Below are 25,087 nucleotides of genomic sequence, written 5' to 3' on the forward strand. Positions count from 1 at the left end.
CTCCTTCACTCCACAGAAATTGCCCTCTGAAAGGTCACAGATGATCTCCTTCTTGCCAAATCCAGTGGCCTTTACTTCATCCTAATCCTCCTCAACTTCTCAGCTGCCTTCGACCATCCCCTTTACTGGAGACGTTATCCAAAGTCGGCTTTACTGACACCGTCCTCCTGGTTCTCCTCCGATGTCTCTGGGAACGTTTCCACACTCCTCAGGAAACTCCAGTGGTTGTACATCCAGCTCCGCATCAAACAGAAAAACCTTACTTTAAAGCACTCGATCACCTTGCCCCTTCCTGTGTCACCTTGCTGCTCTTTTACAACCCAGCCCACACACTTCTCTCCTCTTTTGCCAACCTACTCACTGTACCGCAGTCTCATCTATCTCACCACCGACCTCTTGCCCACGACCTGCCTCTGGCTTGGGACGCCCTTCCTCTTCATATCCGACAGACAATTATTCTCCCCCTTCTTATAAACTCCCCCCAGTCTTATAGAAGGCACGTCTCCTCCAAGAGGATTTCCCCGACTAAGCCCTCATTTCCTCTTCTCCCCACTCCTTTCTACATCACCATAATTTGCTCCCTTTATTCACCCTTCCCTCGGCTGCATAGCATTTAGGTACCTCTCCGTAATTTATTTAAATTAATGTTGTTCTCCCCCTCTGGACTGTAAGATCATTGTGGCCAGGGAATGTGTCTAGCAATTCTGTTATATTATGCTCTTCCAAGCGCTTAGTACTCAGTGTGACTGACTGATTGATGGCGGTATTTTTCTGTCATTAAACGGTTATGTTCTTGATCCCCGAAGTACTGAGACATTTTCTTTTAGCTCCTTTATTGTAATAAAAAAGCGATGGAACTTAAACTTAATTGGCAAATTTTTTAATCTTGTAAAATCAATCAGTGGCATTTATTGAGCACTGTACTTACGGTGTACAGAGCACTGTACTTAACATTTGGGAAAGAAGGTTGGTAGAACGATCCCTGCCCACAAGAAGCTTACACTCTACACGGGGAGATAGATATCAATATAAATGAAATGGAGTGTTGAAACATTTTTGGCCTTACAGATTACAATTCGTTTATTAAAAGAGTAATATGAGATACCAATTGGCCTTATGCCTAGGGTAAAGTGGGAAAATGTTCTCTTTCAATTTTCCAAGAAAAATTACAAAAGCCAAAATCAGCAACACTACTTAAAGGAGTGAGTTTCCATTCGTTAATTTCCCTGGTGAGGGGAGATGATGATATTGTAACTTTTATATCATTGCCGTGGTTGATCATGGGGAACTAAGGTCACTGGGATTAAAATCTCACAAGGTTTCTATCCCAAATCGTGAACTGCCACTTAAAACAAATTGTCTGCCAGTATGAGATATGGATAGTGGTATTATAAACTCAGTTCCAAATTGCGATGGGGTTGAGGAGAAAGAAACAGCAGCAGTGGTTTTTACCCTGACCAAAATATTATACTTTTCATAATGATTCACAATAATCCAGTGTAAAGATAATATCGCAGAAACCTCATGAAAGTGCTTCACTTTGGGTAGAACTAGTTGTATCTTTCTATCAATCATTCATGCTCATTGAGCACTTATTGTATGCAGAGCACTGTACTAAGTGCTTGGTTTCCCAAGAGTGCAGTATAACAGAGTTGGTAGACACATTCCCTGCCCACCGTGACCTTGTAACTTATACAGCACAGAATAATCAACTAATTCTAGAGCAGAGTGTCACTGAATAATGTTTTTTTCCATCTGGAGAATGACCGCACAGTGGGATGTCATCCTCATCCCTGGATCCTGAGCTCAATATTTGTCTGGAAGCTGTCATTTCTGGGACCATCACACTGCTCTTGGCTTTAACTGAGGATGGGTGTTGAAGGGAAACAGAGATGGTCAAGTAGGGGAGAAATTGTTTCCTTAATTACAGGGACCTTGGTAGTTTTCATAGTTACACTGTTGCAGTTGCTTCGGAGAGGGGAAGAGATCATGTCTAGATCAGAACCAGCTTGGCTTTCTAATGTTTGAGCAAGGAAGATTTTTGCTTCTGTTAGTCTGTTGCTGCTGTTGAATTGATGATCCAGTTTATTTTTCTCCATTCTAATGCCATTTAAAAAATCTCTAAAGTAAGTGAACCAAATTTTATGAATAATTAAGTGCATATAAGTACAAAATATTTTGGCAGGGATGGTTAAAAAAAATACTGTTGACTCAAGCTGTAAATGATTCTGTGGGACTGCTCCTGGGACCGAGTTATCTTCATGGGAACAGGACTGGTGAAAAGTTTGCTTGGGGAAAGATTTTCTTTAAACTGATTTCGAAACATTATTATTATTTCTTAATGTTTTCCATTTCAGCACCCTTTCTATGCCATCCCAATCTTTGGATACGCTACGGTGCGGTAGGATTCATCACAGTGGTAGCTCAACATCTAAATATTGCCGACGTCTACTGCAAACTAATGCCCTTTCTTCATCCTTTTATAACTCAGCCAATAATACAGGTAAATATTGCACCCCTGTAGCCCTCATGGTAGTAGTGATACTATTTATTAAGCACTTAGTAGGTGCAAAGCATTGTACTAACTGCTGGGAAGGGGGACCAAATGAGATCTAGACATGGCCCCTGGTCTTCACCTGGCTCTCCGTCTAAGAATAAAGGAGGCAGGGGGATGGGGGCTGGCCCCAAAAGATAAAAGCAAAATATCAAAGACAAACAGAAACTGAGCAACAGGATTTCAGACACTTCTTGGCTCAGACCAACAGTCACAGAAGTTACAGCTGCAGCTACAGCAGTGACCGTCTCAGCAGGCTAAATGGTGAGATGGCTTCACGCCGTCGCTGTTTCAGGCATGTCCAGACTGGCACGGGGTGGCACAGGAATGGGGCAGCCTCTTTTCCTTTGTGTTTGGGCCCCAGAGGTCGAGTGCAGAGGGTGTGGTGGAGGACTCGCGCTGTTGGATATGGAACCATTCAGCGGGTTCAGACATGTGCAAGCCCACTGTGGGCAGGGATTGTCTCTCTCTATTGCTGTATTGTACTTTTCAAGCGCTTAGTACAGTGCTCTGCACACAGTAAGTGTTCAATAAATATGATGGAATGAATGAATGTGTTTGTTTTGGCAAAAGTGAGTTGTTTAGATTATGCTGAAGTTCATTTGGGTCACAACCTTCTCACAGCAAGATTAAAGGGAGATACCCTGGTTTGAGAGACCAGAGGAGCCTGATGGTGAATACAGCATCGTAAAAGCCTAGATATTTAGCAAATCACATTACAGAGTATGGTGTTCTCCCTCCCAATTCATTTTTCGATGAGTTATATTACCTTCAGCCAGGATTTTGTGATATAACAAAGTGTCCATTGTGAGAGGGAGAAAATAATAACTGCACAGTAATTCTGTGTTATCTGCAATGGGATTGGTTGGAGAAACCCCAGCAAATGAGATGAAACCACAAAATGCCATCTGCCATTTATATTCATTCATTGTAAAAGCATAGATATTTAACAAATCAGATTACAGAGTATGGTGTTCTCCCTCCCAATTCATATTTTGATGCACTATATTACCTTGAGCCAATATTTTAATGATATAAGAAAATGTCCAGTGTGAGATGGAGAAAAAAATAACTGCACAGTAATTCTGCGGTATCTGCAGCGGATTGGTTAGAGAAACCCCACCCAGTGAGGTGAAATCACAAAACACAATCTGCCCACACCCAGTGGCAAAGTTTATTCAGTGTCTCAAGCCTCTCTGGGCTTCCTGGCTGGTGGGAATGGCTAACCAACCACTGAAGAGGCAGGGCTGTGGGTGCTGGGCAACTAGAGAGACAGCAGGGCTTTTGCAGGGAGCAGAGCCCACCACCCCCACAAATACAGGTGTACCCAGCTGTGAGCAAGGAAACCACACAACAAAAATCCACAAATGCTAACAACTACTGATGGTATATTCATTTAGTTTTCAGGGCGAGAGACATAGTTGGCTCTGGCAGAAATCTGCATTTCCATCGAGTTAGGAAAGCAGTCTCAATAATGGTTTACATTTGGACTGCTGATTCTGTTGTTTTGGGCACAGAATTAATGATTTTATCACTTAGTAATTTTAGGGCCTTATTTTATGTACGAGAGACGTTGCTCACCTGTTCCAGCATTTGAGAATTGAATCCTGTCTTTGAGAAAGACAGCCCAAATGATCAAGCATAAAAATGGCTTTCAGAGATTAAGGGGCACTGCCAATGAACCCAAGATGTATCATTCACACCATTTGAAGCCCTGGCGCCCGTTAGCTTAAGAAAGGCTTCCTCCCTTTTTCTCTTCTACCCCTAATCTTTATGGCATTAGAATGAAACTGTGGTTGGATATTCTTGGGAAACAAATATTCTCAAACAGTCTCGGGTGCCCCAGCTGACTGACTGATTCCTAGGCAATACTGTACTTCTGTTAGAACACTTTCTTCTTTGATGTGTATGCAAGGTTAAGGACTGCACAACGTGATTAGAATGTTTTTTTTGCGAAGAACGGCAAACGGAAAGGATGTTTGCGACAATCTTCTTTTGAACTTAAATTTCTGGAGAATTCCACGTTCAAATTTGCTGTGCTCCCCTAGATCACATTCTTCATGTCCTCTTTACTTATTGAACCTTTCTCTTTTTGATATATGCATCCAAGGCAATGTAGTGGAGAAGTAAGTTTAGGAAATTAGACTTGGAATAGCATCATTTGTAATTTTCTTTGATGTCAGTTTAATGTAGGAATAAATCAGTGGCATACATGATTTATTAGTGAAGTTGACACAACTGGTCTCTCTTTCCCAAAACCCCCCTTTTTGTATTTATGTTGCAGTGTCAGGAAGCAAGTGAGCACAGAATAAAGAGAAGAGAACATTTGTAAGCCTTTGCAGTTACTGTACTGGGCTCCTCAAAGAACCTTTCTTTATATAATTTAGCTCTACTAATGAACCCATCAGAGAAAGGCTGAGGGCTCTGAGAGGCATTCACATCACCAGATCCAGGCTGGAGGGCAGAGCTGCCCACAGTTTTTACTGGTCATGTCAAGTCAGAATCTTCTTGGCTCTGGAAAGTTTGAGCAATGGATGTTTTTGAAACTTGGCAAGTCATCTTGACATTTTGGTCAGTTTTACCAATTTATATAGCAGAGATAATTTAGAGATTTCTTAGCCGAGATATTCCTTAGTAGAGCTCCAGATTCCAACTGACAAATAAACCTTGCAGTGAGGATACCGGTTTTACACCCAGTGAATTCAGCTGCTATCTCTTAAAAGGAACGACTATTTCTCCCTTAGGTGTTAAGGGGCTGGCTAATGTTTCCACTGAGTGATAATGGGCCCCTAAATATCAATTGCCAGCCAAGGCCTTTTGAGACATGAAAATACCCGGCAAACCCAGAAGTGTTTTATTTTCACTGGACTAGTCAAATTCCTATTTCTGGGTGCTGCCTGCCATTCTTTACTTCTCATCTTTCTTCTTCCAATTGCAGATTGATAAGGAAATTGTTCTACTGAGTGTTCTTAAGGAGCCAGTAACCCGCTCCATATTTGATTATGCCTTGAGGTCCAAAGACATCGCCAGTCTTTTCAGACACCTTCAGATGCGTCAGAAGAAACGCATTGGAACCGTTTCTGACTGCCCTCCTCCAGAGGATCCTGCCATTGCACAGTTGCTCAAGAAATTGCTCTCACAGGTTTGCTCACTTTAGAAAATCTTTTGTCTAAATATAAACTCAGTTTCAAAAGTTTTAAACTGTTGACCTTTGCAAAATGGTTTTGAGGGGTGGAATTGCAATGACTGAAGGTATCTGGAAGACACCGTTTCCATCTATGTGAAAGATTTTTCAGTATCTGGGGAGACACCCGAATATTTCGTTTGCAAATGACCCACCGAACATGATTCAGGAAGCAGCTAGCTGGCCTTTGGGAAGAGCAAATCAGTAAGACCACATGATTTTCATCTTTGACAGTAATAGACTGTGTAAGCAAATGGGGAAACAAAAGAAAGGCATTTATTCTGGACTTGTAAAGGGCTCTGATTATATTCCTTGGAACCCTTCCATCTGTAGGTTAGGAAAATCAATCAGTCAATCAGTGGTACATTTTGTGGTCAGAGCCATGTACTAAGTGCTTGGAAGCATCCAGTACAGTAGAGTCAGTAGACAAGATCCCATCCCACAAGGAGCTTACAGTCTAGAGTGCGAAACAGACATCAAAATACCTTAACAGGTAGGAGAAGTGGCGGTGTGTAAGGATATGTGTACCTAAGTGCTGTTTGGCTAGGAGTGGGGTGAGGCTCCTCTGCTTAGGGCGTACAGATCCAAGTGCAGGGAGAAGACGGTATAGAGCGACCCTGGCACCTTTTCGTGTGACTGAGTTATGTTGGCAAGGGGAAATGGGAGAAGTGGATGCTGTGGTTCTGACTGGATGCCAGGGTGTCCCTCCTAATTCCTCTACCCCAGTGGAAGTGCACGTAGTCAGGGAGAAGGGACAAGTGGCAGAGGCCTATGTATGGTATTGTGGACGGGGAACTATGTCCACCCACCCTGTTGCGTTGTCCTCTCCAAAGTGCTTAATACAGGGCTCTCTACCCAGTCAGCGCTCAATAAACACAATGATTGATGTACCTGAGGTGGTTGGTGCCGGAATGGCAAACACTTCCGAAGACAAAGACAATTGCCTGGGAGGGCTGCGTAAAAAGTGGTTACTAGTAGCTCTGGGCCAATCTGGAAGGGTATCCGGTAGGGCTCTCGGGGTCATTCTTGATTAACATCTTGCCCGGTAACCTCAGTGAGAGAACTGAGGTCTTTTTCACTTAGGTTACTGCTGATACTAGGTTAGAGAAGCAGCGTGACTCAGTGGAAAGAACACGGGCTTAGGAGTCAGAGGTCATTAGTTCTAATCCCGGCTCTGCCACCTGTCAGCTGTGTGACTTGGGGCAAGTCACTTGACTTCTCGGTGCCTCGGTTACCTCATCTGTAAAATGGGGATGAAGACTGTGAGCCTCAAGTGGGACAACCTGATGACCCTGTATCTACCCCAGTGCTTAGAACAGTGCTCAGCACATAGTAAATGCTTAATAAATACCAACATTATTATTATAAAGGGAACTTAACACTGGAAGGTGAGCGAGAATTCAAAGTGTTTTTGGTAGATATGGCGAAAAGTCTTTGTAACAGAAAAATCTCTGGTGGGGATAAGGTAGTAAGTGTGAGGGATAAAATCTAAACAGGTAGATAAAGACTGTCTAGGCACTAGTAGAGAAGAACTTGAATCCTAGACAGCAATGTAGTAATGGTAAATAATAGTATTCAGTGAGTACGCACCGAATGCCCAGCACAGTAGTAAGTGCTTGGGACTCCACTGATGCAGTGTAGCACTGATGTTGCCAAATTCAGGTGACACTCCGACGGTTGAGACGTCCGGGAAATAATTCTTCCACCGTACCCAGCCTTGGCCTGCCACCCATTTTGGTCTCGGCATTTTTAGTGATTTGGAAAAACTGGAGAGGGTCTAGAGAAGAGCAGTAAAATTGATTCAACATGTGGAAGACCGGCTTTGTGAAGAAAGCTTAAATGAATGAGCATTATTTAGCTTGTGCTGCTATCGGTGAGAAAGCTGAAAGGTAACTTGAATATTGTCCTCAGGGATATTAAGTATTTTGCTTACCAGTTGTTCATCACCACAAAAGGGAGAACAAAAAATAGTGGACTTAAAACAATAGAGTATTGTTATTAGTTTTGCCGTCTTGATTTACAGTGTTCTGCAAATGTGCTGAATATTCTTTGGTAATTAAATATCTCACCTTGGGAATTGAGAAGAATTACTGTAAAACTTGTCTCAACCCTACTTGTGGTATTGGAAAATTCTGTGTAATGAAAACCCATGTTATAGGAATCATTGAATCAATGCAGTTAGGGAGTTAAGTGCTCAAGGTCTTGATTTGATAAAGAAATGAGTATTTAAAGAACAGTACCTATTTAAAGTAGGTGATAATTTATTCATATCTCTGTGATTTTGTGTGCCTTTTTTCTGCTTTTATGTAGGTTTTTTGGTGGGCGTATTCTGGGGCAGGGGTGTGCCCTTTGCTTTTGTGCCCATGATTAGACACAGTGTTTGTGGGAGAGAGAGCGGGCATTTGTGCAGCTGTGAGTTTAGTCTTGCCTTCTGGTTTAACTCATTACTTAGAGGTAGTCTTTAAATTTGAGTGGGGAAAAAGGAAAAATTGTTTTCCTTACTGCCTCTTTTGATGATGGTGATGATGGCATTTGTTAAGCGCTTACTATGTGCTAAGCACTGTTCTAAGCGCTGGGAGGGATACAGGGTGATCAAGTTGCCCCATGTGGGGCTCACGGTCTTCATCCCCATTTTACAGATGAGGTAACTGAGGCACAGAGAAGTGAAGTGACTTGCCCAGAGTATATCTGACAAGTGGTGGAGCTGGGATTAGAACCCATGACCTCTGACTCCCAAGCCCGGACTCTTTGCACTGAGCCATGCTGCTTCCAATTTTGGGTCTGCCTGCCAGGACAATGCCTAATTAACTGAAACTTTTATAAATGACATATGAGGAAACATTACTTAAATTCAAACTCACCTTCCTTTGGAGGACTGTAGGCAAATAGAGGGTTACCTTGAAACTGGTGAGATGAAATAGGGGACGCTGAGCCTTAGGGCCATAATTAATACTGAGGTAAGGCTGCACACTCTTGCTTTATTTTGTAGACTTGGAGATACTTTTGAAAAAAGCCCTCAGTCTCTACTTTATCGGCTACTTGAAAAGCTTGAAGTAAAATCATTTCTTATGTATTTCCCTAAATGAAGGACATCTTTGATAAGTATTTTGGGGTTAAGATCACCCTCATACGTTGCTGCACACATGGGATACTTTTGAAAGAAAGCCCGGCTAGGTGTAGCAGGTAGAGGCAACATCGTCTCAAAATTAATGATGTCGCTAAAGATTGGAGAACTATAAGTGGGTCTTTGTTCTTAAATTCAAGGGAGTCCTATCCACATGCTCTGCTAAAATAGAGTAAGAAACCTCTGTGTTTGGTTGAAGACATGTTGAATAAATAGACCTTATTCAAGATTCTTCATGTTGGAGGGCTCGAGTGGAAACTTGGGTCGGGAGGGTGGGGGCCAGTGAGGACTGGGAGCGTCAGGGCTTGTGATTTCTGCAGGGCAACCGTTCAAGCGTAATTATCGACTGCTTACTGTGTGCAAAGCACAGTACTGAGCACTTGAAAAAGTACAACACAACAATAAACAAACACATTTCCGGCCCACGAGTCTTCAGCTTTAAATTTATGACCACGAATCCTCATCTACATAAGCTACTTCAGACACACTATACGCCAACTCTTATTTTTGTGCATTTTAAGTGGCAACTTAAGAAAACTTGTTTCAAAAGTTTTTTGTGGTTTTTAATTTGTAAAAATCCAGGCTAAAGATCTGTTTTCAAACCTCTTGTACAGGGTTTCATTTCATATTTTTCCCAGCAAGACTTCACAAGCATTTTGCCTGATCGTGTTTAAGCTTCACACACTTTTCCATTGCCAGTTGGATAATTATTGCTGTTTCACCAGACACACAACACATGTGCTCATAGTATCAAGCTGAGAACATGCCTCTGCAGAATTCAGTAAAGGGGAGAAGTCAACTCAGTTTTTCTAAAGAAGTTGGCCAGTTGGCCAGCCGAGATTTTCATCTAATTGTTCAGAAGAAAAGCCATCAGGCAGGATTTTGTTAAGAACGGAGGCAAATCTGGGTTTGTTCCATTTTCTTTCTTAGGGAAAATGACAATTAATGTTTAAACTGCCACCATTTCTACAAGATAGAAACATCACAATCTCTGGAGCACTGTTAACGTGAAAGGCAGCCTCTTCTCTTCCTTTTTCATGGGCGAAGAATGTTAAAAGCAGGGTGATAAGTAGAAATTGCACATATTAAAGAGTTTTTTTTTCTCTTAACTTGGTATATCAATAGTAACCTTTTTCCCTCCCTGACCATCGTCTTCAACCGATCACTCTCCAGCGGCTCTTTCCCCACCACTTTCCAACAGCCCGTGTATCCCTTACCCTTAAAAAACAAAGCAAAACTAAAAACAAATAAAAAAGCCTTCGTTTGATTGTACTGCACCCTCCATTTATTGCCACACTGCTCTCCTACCATTCTTTTCTAAACTTCACATAGGAAGACCTTAATAAATTCCATTATTATTATTATTATTATTATTACACCTGCAGCCTCCACCTCCTCTCCTCAATACCCTACATCAGGCTTCTGCCCCCTCCACTCCAAGGAAGCAACCCTATCTAAAGTTACCAATGGTCACCTTGCCAAATCCAGCGATCTCTATTAGACCACTTGGCTGCCTTGGACACCGTGGATCACCTCTTTTTCCCGGAACCCTGTAACCGTGGCTTCATTGATACTCCTCTCCAGTTTCTCCTCCTAGCTCTATCTGGCTGCTCCTTTTCTGTGGTGCTTGTTAAGTGCTTACTACGTGCCAGGCACTGTACTAAGTAATGCGGTTGATACAGTCTAACGAGGTTGGACCCACAGTCCATGTCCCCTATGGGGGTCACAGTCATAATCCCCATTTTCTAAACAAGGTAACTGAGATACAGAGAAGATAAGTGACTTGCCCAAGGTCACACAGCACTCAAAAGTTGTGGAGTTGGTATTGAACCCTGGTGCCTCTGACTACCGGTCCCTTGCTGTATCCGTTAGACCACCCTGCTTTCCAGTCTCTTTGGCTGGCTCCTCCTCTACCCTCTGACCCCCTAACTGTGGGAGTGCCACCTACCTCACTTCTGGCTTCCTTTCTATTTTCCATTTACACCCACTCCACTGGAGAAATTCGCACCCAGAGCTTCAACTGCCATCTCTTCATGGTTGACTCACAAATCTATCTCTCCAGCCCCTGCTGTCCTGCATTTCATCCTCCTTTCAGGACGTCTCTACTTGGATGTCTCACTGATACCTGAAACTTAACGTGTCTAAAACAGAATGCCTCATCTTCCCACCTTAACCCTCTCTCCCCTCTGTGATTCATATCACTGTAGATAACACCAATCAATCATATTTAATGAGCAATTACTGTTCTGCAGAGATGTACCAAGTGCTTGGGAGAGTACAATTTAACAGACTTAGACTCATTCCCTGTGTACTGGGGGTTTACAATTTACGCCGTCGTGCTCCTTGTCTCACAAGCCCATAATCTCTGCATTATCCTTAACTCATCTCACTCACATCTCAGTCCACATATTCTTCCCGACCCCAAATCCTGTCAGTCCTACCTCCACAGCATCTCTAGAATCTTCCCTTTCCTCTCCATCCAAACTTATTCTGTCTCCACTACTACATCAGCCTCCTCGCTGATTTTCCTGGCTCCGGCCTCTCCCCTCTCCAGTCTTAATCCTCATTTTACAGATGAGGTAACTGACGCACCAAGAAGTTAAGTGACTTGCCCAGAGTCACATAGCCGACAAGTAGAGGAGCGGGGATTAGAACCCCGGTCCTATCTTAGGCTCAATAGGCAGAGCAGTGGGGTGTTAAATCTCATCCACTCATTCTTTGAAAGTTTGTGACGGGAGGAGATATCACTTTTCTCCAACTGTGCATTACGTCATGGGACTTTCTGTAAGGCTTTGTTTGGTAGGAGCAGTGTGGCGTTAAGGGGGAATGCTGAGACTTAGAATCAGTGGGAGTTTATTTTCCCAGCATCGCTTTTAACTTGGGGTGATTCCCTCCCTCGCTGTTGGTCGTCCGGGCTCTTTACAGAAGAGGTAATGAGTACTTTCCCGGTAGATGAGAGGGGCTCATGATAAATGCTTTGAATTCATTGGGTAAAAGTGCTAAATAAGTACGAGTACAAGGAGCGGCCGTTACAAGCGCTTCATACGTAAATAATACCGTGACTGCTACTGCGTCTTTTAATCTTATTTTTTAAATGATATCTGGAAGTCCTGACTTCCTGCTGTATCTGAAAATGTGGCCTGCTTAATGAAGAGCAGAATTTACTGCCACCATAGAATCGCTTACCTTGACCTTGACTATGGTGATCCCTGAGTAGAAAAGGAGGAGAGAAGAATGTCACTTCAATATAAAATAAAAAGTAGTCTCATGTTAATGTTAGAGCGTGATTTATTCACGGGACATCAGATGAAGATCCCCTAGGGATGCATTTGTGTCTTTCTACAGTTAGATTCAATGTATTCATTCCTGACCTAGTAACTTTGGTCACCCTTTATAAGCAGTAGTAATTGAATTTGTCTTGTGTTTACTCTTTGCCCTGTTACCCAGATGTGGGCTCAGAACCTGAATTACTTTAAAAGAATGGACCTTTTCCTTCGGTGGTCTCAGAGACCAAACTTTAGTCCCGCTGGAAGGATTCAGAGTTGTTGGAATGAAGTATGGGTTTTTTTGGGTGGGTTGTTTTTTTTTTAATAATGGCATTTGTTAAGCGCTTACTATGTGCCAGACACTGTACTAAGTGCTGGGGTAGATACAAGCTAATCAGGTTGGACACAGTCCATATCCCACATGGGGCTCCCATTCATAATCCCCATTTTACAGAGGAGGTAACTGAGGCAAAGAGTAGTTCGGTGACCTGTCCAGAGTCACACAGCAGACAAGTAACGGAACCGGGATTAGAAACCATGTCTTTCTAACTCCCAGGCCCGTGTTTTATCCACTGGGCCATGCTGCTTCGGGTTTTATGCCATTCAACAGAATGCATAGATATCTATGTATGTCTTTGTATTTTCAGTTCTTCCTGGCATAAATGAATTGCCCTACATTTAGTTCAGAAGCCCACTGGGTGGGAACTAAGTTTCTCTTTGGGGCAGTATCCTGCATATGTTTCACATTCAAATGCTAATTGATGATTTCCTTTTCTTTGCTACTGTCCTCTTTGCTACCCTAATATCTGTAAACTAGACTAATTTTTTGTATTACTCCTTTCATTTCTGCTGTCTCTTGTGTACAGATGGCCCCAATCCAGATTCTTTATTCCTAACCACGCACGTTCTATCCTGACCGGCATTTCTTACTCTTCTCAGACCATCTCCTAAAATCTAAATGGTCTAAAACCGCTTAGTTCTCATCCTTTCTTCTTCTCACCTCTTCTCAACTTCTGTGTCTGTCTACAGCATCTGTGTCTTCTCAGTTCTCCGTAATCTGGGAATCATCTCTGATTCCCTTTTCTGTTTCTCCCTCCACATGCAGGCCGTGACTGGGATTTGCCATTTCTAGGATTATTCCTGCTATTCATCTCTTCCTCTCCATTCACTCAGCTGCAGGTCTGCTTAGTTCTTCATTACCCCACCTGGTTACTTGACATAGTTATTGTTATTATTATTGTTAATTGCCAGCTCCCCTGCCTGAGTCTCTTCCCCACTCCAGATCCATTCAAAGTTAAGCACCATGAGTCTTCTTTGTCAAGCAGTGTCTGATGTCTGTGGCCTTCTCAGAAACCAGAAGTGGTTCCCAGTTACCTTTAAAAAACTCCAAACATGGGCCCCCTCTTAACTTCTTGCCCCCCCCAACCCCACCGTCATCTCTCTCTTATGGATCTGTTCTCCTCGTACGCTTCAACCCAAGCCAGTTTAATTATTCTCATGCACATTCCATCTGCCTCCTTGCCGTCGTATATATCATTCTCCCCAAAGGGGCTGCTTTCTCACCTTGCCCTCCCCAACCTCACCTTTAAAAGTTTTTCTGAACTTACCCTCTCCAGATCAGCTCTTCCTGCTTCTAGACCTGCCCATTTTTTCAACAGCCCCTTAGCATTTGTTTTTTATTCTGCCTGATTGCCTCTTGGAATGCTGGTTTTCAAGGAAACATTAAGTAACGGGCATTTATATTTGGTTGTAGGGAATGACAGAGGAGGAGGAAGACAAGCTGTTAGCTTTGAAAGACTTCATGATGAAATCCAATAAAGCGAAGGCCAATATTGTGGACCAGAGCCACCTTCACGATACTCAAAAAGGTGTGATCGACTTGGCCACTCTAGGCCTAACCGGAAGACAAGTTGACCTTGTTAAAACCAAGCAAGAGCCCGACGACAAAAGGGGTTGGTACAGTCTCGCTTATTTTGGCTTACTGTTATTCATGGTTGGTTAAGAGAACATCTTTCGTCTGTAGACTGAGCTCATCCCTAGACTGAGCTCATTAGGGGCAGGGACTGTGTCATTGTTGTACTCTCCCAAGCGCTTAGTACAGTGCTTTGCACACGGTAAGTGCTCAGTAAATGCGATCAATTGATTTGCAACCCATCAAGGTTTTAAAAAAACACCATTTGACCTAACCACAAATATAGGGCTTTTTAACACAGTAAGATATTAGTTGTTTGCCTGCTGTGTAGGCACTGTGGGTTTTTTCATCTGAAAGCAATCAAATTTGAATCCAGGAACCCCACCCGAGGTCCACAAATGGCCTCTGGAAAACGTTTTCTGTTTCTGCCCTAGTGGGTAAATGTCCAACAGGTACAGTCAGATACTTTAGTTATCACTCCCAGGAGAAAAACACAAGAGTAGGGTTACTGTTCTTTAGTCCGTAAATATTCTATCTCCAGAAAAGGTTACCGATTGTATCGTGGGCATAGTGGGTCAGGACGTGGGCATAGTGGGTCAGGACGTGGGCATAGTGGGTCAGGACCAGGATTTTCTGAGAGTCATACAGTGGTATTTATTGAGCACTTACTCCGTGCAGAGCCCTGTACTAAGCGCTTGGAAGAGTCCAGTATAACAGAGTTGGTAGACACGTTCCCTGCCCACAGTGAACTTAAAGTGTAGAATGGGAGGCAGATGTGAATTTTTAAACATATAAATGCATTTATAAGTTCAGTGAGACCAGATCCCGGAGAACTGGCCTGGGTTAGCCCAGAGCTGACACCTGGCAAGTTTGGACTAGGTTTTTGCAGGACCCTCCTTCTCCTGCTGTTAGTCCACTGCCAGCTAGATAGAAAAGGGGAGAAAATAAATATGTATTTGCCTGCTGCAGGAGCCTGGTCCTCAGCGGATGTTAGCACTAGAGACATTTTAGCAGTTACACCTTCCTTGGCCCCCGAGGAGCTCATAGTTGTGACTAGATGTGTTGCAGTAGTTTCCTCTTGTCCATGTCCATTTCTGTAGAGAAGTGGAGGAAGTTCCTGAATGTAGCAGTCATAGGGTTAAGTGTAAAGTTCAATCAGACTCTGAGTCAGTCCCAGATCATTTAAAATGTCTAATTCAAAGCAGTTGTTACTCCCCAATAGATCTGGGAGCTCTGCTGTTCTTGAACTGCAATGTTGGATAATCTGGTTCCAGTTCATTCAGAATCCAATCTTTCTCGTTGCTTGGATCTTTATTACTGAGATTTTTATTGTTTAGTGACTTACATGCCAAAAAACCATGTGTGTCTGTAATAAAGACGCCGTAGCCAAGAACTTTTTCCATTTTGGAATGCGGTGCCACAGAGATAAATGCAGTCAAGTGATTTCAAATTGCGTATTTTATCATTTTAACCCTCACTTTGACACCATTCAGTTACGTTCATATTTCCGGTCGTAGCTAGAAAACACGTAAAGCAAGATTCAAATGTGAATGAAGAATGGAAGAGTATGTTTGGGTCATTGGAACCAGCTACCATTGCTCAGCCACTACCAAAAGGCCATGGACCAACTAGTGATCAAGAAGCAATTCAGACAGGGAAATCTTTTCGTTCCGAGTCGTCGGTTGGCGTGGGCATTCCTCTGTCGTCATCTCCTCAGGTAGCCGGGCATTCATTCATTCAGTCGTATTTATCGAGTGCTTCCTTTGTGCAGAGCACTGTACTAAGCGCTTGGACAGTACAGTTCGGCAACCGGTAGAGACCATCTCTGTGTTTTTTGTAGCGTTACGGGGGATTCTTAGTTCTGCCGATTTGGTGTTGAGGTTAGTTTTAGAACTCTATAACCCCCTTCCTCTACCCCAGGCTTATATAGCAGTTTTAAGAGCGCATGTCTGGGAGATCTGTAGTAAAAAAAAAAGACAAAATACTCATTATTGCTAGGCTGTTGGAACTTATTAAAACTTGGTGAAAAGTAGCTTTGTAGAGAAATCACCGTGTGTCAGAAGAGGAACTGAGAGGAAAGTCCGAGAAGCAGTCAGAAGCCATGATGGGGGAGCACGGCACCCCCCCCCCCGCACTTCCAACCCTGACGGAACACCTGGGGAGGGGACTTGTTTTAGGGGGATCTGAGGAGTTGAGAGGAGGAGGAGGAGGAGGAGGAGGAAGTTATGATATGTTACCTGTGCGATTTTTCAGGCCACTGAAATAGCAGCTGTCCAGGCTCGGAAACCTCAGATCCAAGTTTTGAGCAGTACCATTTTGCCATCCAGCTACCAAATCCGCATCACAACTTGTAAAACTGAACTTCAGCAGCTAGTGCAACAGAAGCGCGAGCAGTGCAACGCCGAGCGGATAGCCAAGCAGATGATGGAGAATGCAGAATGGGAGAGCAAGCCACCCCCGCCGGGTAAAGACCACACAGTTATTTCGGTCGACCGTCTTTCTACCGAAGGACAAGCTTGGGGGAAGTTGTTTATAGACAGTCAATTCCTTTACCACCTTTTTTTGCCTCTTGCGAAAGCTAAAAAGGGAATTGATTTGTTTCAGACTAGAAATGAATCTCTGCTGCCATTTTCCTTTAGTTTAAAGGTAGCTAGAGAACATTAGCGTTTTCCCAGCTCTGCAATGGCTGGTACCTCCTCTCCCCTCCTCCTCTTCATCTAATACCGTGGGTGGGTGTGAGCAACGGGAAAGAGACCAGCCAAGAAATGACAGCCTTTGGAGAGCAGTGACACAGTTTTAACTGGAAAACTGTCACGGTGCTCACTTGAGGCCTCCTGTCTATTTCCCATCTGTGGAGGCAGCCCATGGGGAAAACTTGCGGGAGACACTGGTTTCAAACACCCAGCTCTTGATTTTATGTTAGCAGAGCACATCTCCCACTTGTATTGCTTCAAAACGACCCAGCACTCCTGGCTCTCTCAAGCTGCTCTGGGATGGTTGTCATGCTGGGCACGTGTTCAGGTTTTTTTTCTTTCAAATTAGGAATAATTTCCTCCAGACTCTGCTCTGGGTCAGTACCTTTTAAAGCGTTATCTGTGACTTTGTTTCCTTCCTTCTTAGACTGTCCTGTTTTTTATTTAGTACTGTAAGGAAAGCAGTCAAATTTTATAATTTAAGAAGTGGGTCTCTGCCAATGTAATGATTTTTTTTTTACCCCTCAATGCCTTTATAATGGGTATGTAAACGATTTTTCTCCAGAGGGGAAAATGTTGGTCTACCCTGGCACCTTGATTTGTGTTGATGACAGACTTTCTTGCTCGCCTTCAAATCCAGTGCATTCACCTCAACGCACACAGCTTAGCTATTCTTTCCAGAAGTCTAACCAAGAACCTCAGGGAAATCAAAAAAAAGATTTATTCTTTATTCCTAGCTTAAGCAGCTCAGCCAGCACTGGCGATTGTCCATATTTTTTCCTCTGTTTCTTAGTGAGAAATGATGTATTTCTCAAAACATTGGCGTTTCCATATGACTATCTAAAATGTGTGCTTTGGTTTTAGTACGAGTAACAGGCTGTCAGTGTTAATATCTCAGGGTTATGTAGCCAAAGGTAGGCATGTCAAATCAGTGATATCTTACTGATACTCAGGTACTGAGTTTGTAGGACATCATTTGAAGAATTGAATGAAGGGTTGAGCTATTCTGTAAGGCAAGAAGTGATTTGGACAAAGGGGGTGGGGGGAGATGGGAGGGTATAGGTGTGTACAAGCCTAAGTAAATAAGGAGGGTGGGGTGTGGAACATGGAGCCTGCCTCTTTAGAGGGGAGACCTTTTGGTCATGGGGCTCCCTCCTATACATTTTTCTCTGTGCAAATTGCACTTGTCAATTTAGTTTTACCACCTACTTGTAAACTAGAAAATGGAGATGTGGTTTCCAGAGCCACAGTTTGAGCCCCTGGACAGATAACAAAACTATATTTTATCCATGAACCTTTTCCTTCCCCTCTTCTGTCTTTACTGCCTGCAAATTTGAGGATCATTATGAGACTCGAGCCTAAAAGCACAAGGGTATCATAGCAATAGTGTAGAATCGGCACCCTGTTGAAAGTGATGCTGTTTATAATCGTTTTCCCCAGTTTAAGTTATTGACTTTTATAGCCCTCTTTTTGGTTTGATCTTGTGGCCAGTAAAACTTGTGGTGATAAGGGTATTCTGATAGTCTTGGGAGAGTAGTAAAGCATGTTCAGTGGTGTGATTTGGCCTTCCTTCTTGGTCGTGTTCTCAGTTTGTTTTCCTTACCTCGGTTGCTCAATTCCTGGATCTGGCAAATGCCTCAGTGATTAATACTCTCGTACTCCTGATGGTGAGCAGGGGAGAAAGGGAAGTCTTTTCTCTGACCGATTGGAATGAGCACCCAAAACCAGATCTGCTGCTCTTTCCTCAGGTTGGCGACCTAAAGGACTATTGGTCGCACATCTTCACGAACACAAATCTGCGGTAAATCGCATCAGAGTCTCCGACGAACACTCCCTCTTTGCAACATGCTCAAATGATGGGACTGTGAAAATCTGGAACAGCCAAAAGATGGAAGGCAAGACCACTACTACCAGGTACGGACCTTAGAGAGGTAGGGCTTCCTGCCGAGGAACTCCTAGAGCTCGAGCCACACCACAGATCCTAAAAACTCCTAGGTGTTTCAGGGCTGAAATCTGGAAAGGTCTTTGAGCGGGAATGTTTTTAAAAATGCATTTCCAAAAGCTGCCCTTCGCTTTCTGCTGGGTGACTGTCCAGCAAACTGTGCACTAAAACTTGTGCAATGAATCGTAAAAATTAAGAGATGGAAAAGATGTAGGGGCCAGATGCTCTCCTGGCCAACTGCACTCCCTGTGTAGTCTTGGACACACCATTACATCTTTTAGAGTTCCAGTCCCTTCTGAAAATCCCAGATGAAGGGATTTTCAGTCATTCTGTTGAGAGACTATTTCAGACCCCAATTTCTCTGCTGACAGTTTTTCTGACATCCACCCCAATGTCTGTTTTTTAAATTTCACCCTTTATCTCAACCTTGTGCCAATCTAAATGATTTTTCCCTTTCAGTGACTTGAGGTCTCTTGATTTATGTTCAGCCCGATTAGTTTGTGTTCAGCCTGATTATTGTAATTTACTCTTTCGCTATGTCGGACTCTGCCTTTCTCATTTTTCTGTACTGGCCTTCAATTTTCTGAGTCCTGACACCAAAAGACATGAAATACATTTTAATTTGTCCCCAGGAAATGGGTCTTATTCTCAAGCCGATACAATGTCTTTAGCCTTGGGCTTTGAGAGGAAATTTTAGCTGTCTGATTTCACACTCAGACTTAGTGAATAGGAACCTGTCAAAGCCAGGAATCTTTTGGCATTATTCCAATCAGTAAACACCTGGTTAGGCTGTTTCTTGTGCATTTTTATTAAGATGGTTTTACTTCTGCCAACTAATGAGTCCTTTTGTTTTCTCTCCATTTCTGCAGATGTTTTGTAATCCCAACTAGTGTACTATCTTACACACTTTGCACATCATGAGAAATGGAGAGTTGGTCCCTCTGTTTATTATTTTGTATTTTGGGGCACCTGCAGCATTCTGTTCTTTATGTCGTGGAGAATTGCATGATGATCTGAACCCCCTGGGTATTCAATTTGGAGATTTTTGAGGCCATCTGTATGGGACAAGAGAGGATATAGAGGCTTCCAGAAGAAGTATGGATTGGAGAACAGAGAGGCTGCAGGCAGGGAGGTTAGCAAGGAGGCTGATGCGGTAGTCGAGTTGGGATGTGCCAAGTGCCTGCATCAACATGAAGACTGTTTGGGTGGAAAGGAAGGTGTGTATTCTGGACACCCGACAGGATTTGGGGAGACTGGACAGGGGAGTTGAAAGAGAGAGTGGAGTCAAGAATAGCACCTAGGTTGCAGGTTGAGAGAGCTTGAGAGCGAAGTTTCCCAGAGAAAGTATTTTTCAGACTTTCTTACCGTGAGCAGGAGTTGTTATGCTTGATATGTTCCAGCAGCTCGGTGAGGTGGGGGGTGAGAGGAGGCAAAAATGAGCTTAAATCGAGACTCTCTCAGCCACAGTGCTGTGGAAAGGAGATAGAAACAGAGTAATAAAGATGATGTTGGGCAGCAGAGGAAGCCACAGGATGCAGGGGTAACAGAAGCCCCGACATAGGGGTGGAAAAGAAGGAAACCAGAAAGTAGTCACAATAGGAATCTCCACAGAGGAACACAGATAGCCATGATGGGAAGAAAATAACCACCGTGGAAGAGTCTACATCTTCAGCTGACTCTGCTGTTCCATGAATTAATCCATTTCATCCCCTTGGCATGTTTAAGCCATGGAAAATATATTTTGCCTCGAACTATAGAGAACAGGCCACCAGGAATCATGGAAAGGGGCACAGATCCCTGATTCCTTCCTCTTCCCACCTGAACTCTCTCTTCCACCCTCTTTTTAAAATCTCATGGCAAATCTGTGAGTCCATCGTTCGGTGGAGGGAGAGGAGGAGGGGAAGGTGAGACTGTTTTGCTGGACCTGCGCCCCAGCCCAGGCTCATTTCCCGAAGGCCGGAGGGCAGGGTCTGTGGCAGCAGGGCTGGGCACAATGTAGACGCCCCTCTAATTCAGGTGGCTTTTATTGCTAAAAGTAGAGCCAAAGCTAAAAATTCTATTTCCTTGGATTCAGAGTAGTATGGTACAGTTTAAATTGGTAGCCAGGAACTGGAAAGTGGGAGGATTCTTATTGAAATAAAGGTAATGTTGTGTTCTTACTGATCTAGGGAGAAGCCCAGTTTGCCCAGTGGCTGCAGTTCCTCCCTGTTAGAAAAAGAATAGTTCGGGAGGGGCTGCTAGGCAGGACCAGCGTCAGACAGGGAAATACTCGCCGCCCTCCCTTCCATTCTGTGTACGTCATTGCGTCACACTGCACTTGTACGCTTCTGATGACACCGTGGGGTAACCACACGCCGCACCACCTCCCCCCGCGCCCCAGAACCAAGGCCGGATTCCTCTCAGGTCCCTGCTGATTCAGAGTTACTTTCTAGGAGCGGGGGGGCACTTTCAGACTTTTAAGCGTGACTTCCCCGTGATTGGCACGGCTCTGGGGGGGCACCCTCCTTTAAGCCAGTCCTGCCACTCGGGAACTCTTTACTGCATTGCAGCAATCGGTGTCTGCACCATCTAGACAGCAGTTCGCTAAACGGTCCGGAAGGGATTTGGAAGAGATAATGCCTTTCTTGGGGTCTGGTCTACTACGAGGGAGGACCTAAAGGCTCTGGGAAAATTACAAGTGAGCAGTAAGGAGTTTAAAGACCCCAAATAAAACAAACTTCGAGTTGAGTTTTTGGGTTGCAGCTTCAGTGTGGTGAGATCTGACAGTAGTATTTATTCAATCAGTGGTATGTAGTGGGTGGTTTGTGCGTGCAGAGCGCTGTCCTCAGCAGTTTGGAGAGTACGACACAATAGAATCGGTAGACACATTCCCTGCCCACCGGTGGTTTCGCTTACTGTTTGCAAAGCACTGGATCAAGCACTTGGGAAGGTACAGCACAACAAAGTTGGGGGGCACAATCCTGCCGTCAAGGAGGGCGTACACTTTAATGGGATATTTCTGGATAGTTTCGTTGTGACCTTTCTCAATCTGCTCTTGGCAATCGTGATTATTTAGCAAATATTGACCATTTTCCTAGATGTGGTAAAACTTAACAGTGATCTTGCTGACACCGATTCCGTTCATTCTCCTAGGTCAATCATAACATACTCTCGCATCGGAGGACGTGTCAAGACGCTTACGTTTTGCCAAGGCTCCCATTATTTGGCCATAGCTTCTGATAATGGAGCCGTTCAGCTCCTTGGGATCGAGGCTTCCAAGTTACCTAAATCTCCAAAGATACATCCGCTACAAAGCAGGTATCAATTTCCAGATTTATTAACACCTCAGAGCATTCCCTCCACCGGACTTTGTGGCTTCTAGACATGTGAAATGAATAGACTTGCTCCTCCATCTCAAAATCAGTGACTTGCACTGTCGCTGGATTTTTTTTTTTTTTGCTTCCGATCACGTCAAGAAATCAGGTGATTGTGAGTCACATGAATGCAGGCTTATTCCACTTTGGAATAGGCTTGAATAATTTAACTCTCAACAGCATATTTGATCTGAAAGTCGAAAACCACAATCCTGCCTTGGAGGATTAAAAAAAGTATGTTTTTGATTAAGTAATGTCAGTCTTCCGTCTCTTGGCTATAAACAGAGCGAATTAAATTGATGGGAAGAGGGACTTTTATGCACATATTTTTCCACCCCATGCTAGTTAAGTTAATTCCTTGGGCTACATTTATGGTGCTATGAAATGGAAAATCACTCTATAAAAATGTTCTGTGTGCGGGCCTCTGACAGTTATCTCATTTACTCATCGATTTAGGCTTTTAGACCAGAAAGAGGATGGGTGTGTTGTAGATATACATCACTTCAATTCTGGAGCGCAGTCAGTGCTGGCCTATGCCACCGTGAATGGTTCCTTAGTTGGTTGGGACCTCAGGTCTTCGAGTAACGCGTGGACGCTAAAGCACGATTTGAAGTCAGGCCTCATAACGTCATTTGCCGTGGACATCCACCAGTGCTGGCTGTGTATTGGTAAGCTCACTTTGACTTTCCTGGCTCTTCTTCATTCCAGGAATCAATCAGCATTTACTGAGAGCTTACTATGTGCAAAGCACCGTACTAAGTGCTTGGGAGAGTAGAGTATAATAATTGCCAGACACGTTCCCCGCCCTTAACGAGCTTACGGTCTAGAGAATCCACGACAGACTTACAGCTAACTCACTCTCGAGTTCCCATCGCGGTCTGGGATTCTTGCGATCCACCGGTCGGGCCCAGATCTCATTTTAGCTAATAGCCTCTTCGCTCCTCCATCAACCTGCATTTACTAGAGTCGCTAGTCAGTACGGAAATCGACTCGTATGAAATCCTCTTCCTCTACCTTTGACCTTCTCCCCATCTTCAAATAGAAGTGGTGAGCTGATAGAGACATGGAAGATAGGCTAGCAAAACTGAGAAACACCAGGACATGGGCCCAGCCCCTGTTCATCTGGCCCTACTGGGGCCAGAAACAGAGTTCAACACACACACACCCTCTCTCTGTCTCTCATATGGTGTTTAAGTGCTTACTATGTGTCAGATACTGTTCTATGCCCTCGAGTAGGTACAGGTTAATTAGGTCAGACACGGTCTCTGTCTCGCGTGGGGCTCGCAGGCTAAGAAGGAGAGCGGGTATCTAATCCCTGTTTTACAGTTGAAACTGAGGCAAAGAGAAGTTAAGCGACCCACCCAAGGTCACACAGCAAGCAGTTGGTAGAGCCAGGATTAGAACCCACGTCCTCTGATTCTCCGGCCCACGCTCTTTCCACTAGGCAGTGCTGCTCTCCTGATTGTGGAATGAATCCAAGGCCAAATCTGGCCATCCCAGAGCTGCCAAGTGGAGGCAGAATGAGGTAGAGAGAAGTGGTGGCCAGCAGGGCTAAGGTGAGATCTCGCTTTTGCCTTGTGCCACCACCGTGATCAGGGGCTGATGTGGATAGGCGACTTCCCAACACTGCGGGTAGAGAGAGTCCAGTACTGGCTGAGCGAATAAGGTAGGGAAAGTTTCCGTTTCAACCAGAGAGGCAGCTAAGGGCTGAGGCACGGAGGGGTTTTTACCTGGTCCCGCAGTTTGCTGGGGATAGAGCCAGGATTTGAGCCTAGATCTTTTCCTTTCTAATGCTTTGTTCCAAGTCCCCCGGGTGTGATAGTTCTTCCCTAACCTCCCTCCGTTGCGTATCATCTGGATCCGCCACATGCCATCGTCGAGACACTTTCTTGATTCTCCTCGGACTTACTATTATTTTATAATCACTCACCATTCCATTTTCCGAATCGAGACGATGAAATTAGTAAGACAGAGTCAGCGGCCCCTTTTCTTTCCTTCCCCTCCTTGTTTTTAGTTGGCTCATTTCCTTTCTAATCACTCTCCTTGTTTCAGGGTCCTTTCATCCTGCTTTTCAGTTCATGTCTGATGAAGAACGATCATGCTGGCTCCCTTCTGCTTCTTTCTAGCACAGCTTTTCCCTTTTCCCAGGCCTTTTAAGACCGTTGGCACTTTGCCCCCTCCGTCAGAGGAATTTTCACCTGCTGAAACCTTCTGGGTTTCAAACTTCCTTCATGTTGCCTTTTGTAGTTTCCCATTTGCCTTTCCTTTCTCTTTCTCATGCCTATGATGGTTCTATTCATCTGAATTGTCTTAATTTAGAAACAACTCCTAATTTCTTCTGCTCATTTCCCTTTTGGGTTGCGTGCGGTACCAAGAAAGTTGCAGTGTAGTAAGCTCTTCATGCAGCATCTACAGGGGAGCGCCAACAGTTACACACACTACCACCAGATGCCTGTCGGAATTCAGGCTCCGTTCGTAAGTCACGAATCCTGCACTGGAGTTATTTCCTTTTATTCATCGGTGTTTTCTTCCTAGTCTCTCAGCTTTTGCATGAGTCCATTTACGTCTACCGACTCCCCCATTAGATTGAAAGTTATGGGCAGGGAAGACAGCTTTTACACGTGCCTAGAATGGTGCTCAATAAACACCGTTGATATATTGTAACACCGACTCCCAACCAGAGAGTTGCAAACCCGCCCAGTGTACATCCTGACACCTTCAAATTTAGGAAGATGAAGCCCTGGCTAGATAAGGTACGGACTCCGTATTCCCAGCCGTCAACTGTCATTGTATTAGAAATCTTGAAGCTCTAGGGATTCAGACCTATCCTACCACCAGTTTGCTTGTATCGCCCCAGCGCTTAGTACAGTATCTGGCACTTAGTAATGCCATTAGTAGTAGTATTATTACCACACCCTTCTTTTTGGAATTGCCAATAGATGCCCGTTCTGATTAGTGAGAAGCCGCATGGTGTAGTGGATACAGCAGGGGTCTGGGAATCAGAAGGTTGTGGTTTCTAATCCCGGCTCCGCCTCTTGCCTACTCTGTGACCTTGGGCG

General features: G+C 44.1%; 1 protein-coding gene across 3 annotated transcripts in view; it reads left to right on the forward strand.

Moving 5' to 3' along the window:
* PIK3R4 (phosphoinositide-3-kinase regulatory subunit 4) overlaps nucleotides 1-25,087 on the forward strand; it is a 47,602-nt gene that overhangs the window by 16,148 nt on the left and 6,367 nt on the right. For 2 of the 3 annotated variants that reach the window (XM_029070802.1, XM_029070803.1), the window contains exons 8-15: nucleotides 2,358-2,503; nucleotides 5,493-5,696; nucleotides 13,882-14,080; nucleotides 15,558-15,757; nucleotides 16,294-16,504; nucleotides 18,482-18,647; nucleotides 21,808-21,972; nucleotides 22,485-22,696. In XM_029070802.1, coding sequence (XP_028926635.1) covers nucleotides 2,358-2,503; nucleotides 5,493-5,696; nucleotides 13,882-14,080; nucleotides 15,558-15,757; nucleotides 16,294-16,504; nucleotides 18,482-18,647; nucleotides 21,808-21,972; nucleotides 22,485-22,696 — 1,503 coding nt within the window. The remainder of the gene's footprint in view (nucleotides 1-2,357; nucleotides 2,504-5,492; nucleotides 5,697-13,881; nucleotides 14,081-15,557; nucleotides 15,758-16,293; nucleotides 16,505-18,481; nucleotides 18,648-21,807; nucleotides 21,973-22,484; nucleotides 22,697-25,087) is intronic. The other variant, XR_005660247.1, reaches the window with a different exon arrangement.

This window comes from Ornithorhynchus anatinus, chromosome 8 (assembly GCF_004115215.2).
Source record: "Ornithorhynchus anatinus isolate Pmale09 chromosome 8, mOrnAna1.pri.v4, whole genome shotgun sequence".
Classification (NCBI taxonomy): domain Eukaryota; kingdom Metazoa; phylum Chordata; class Mammalia; order Monotremata; family Ornithorhynchidae; genus Ornithorhynchus; species Ornithorhynchus anatinus.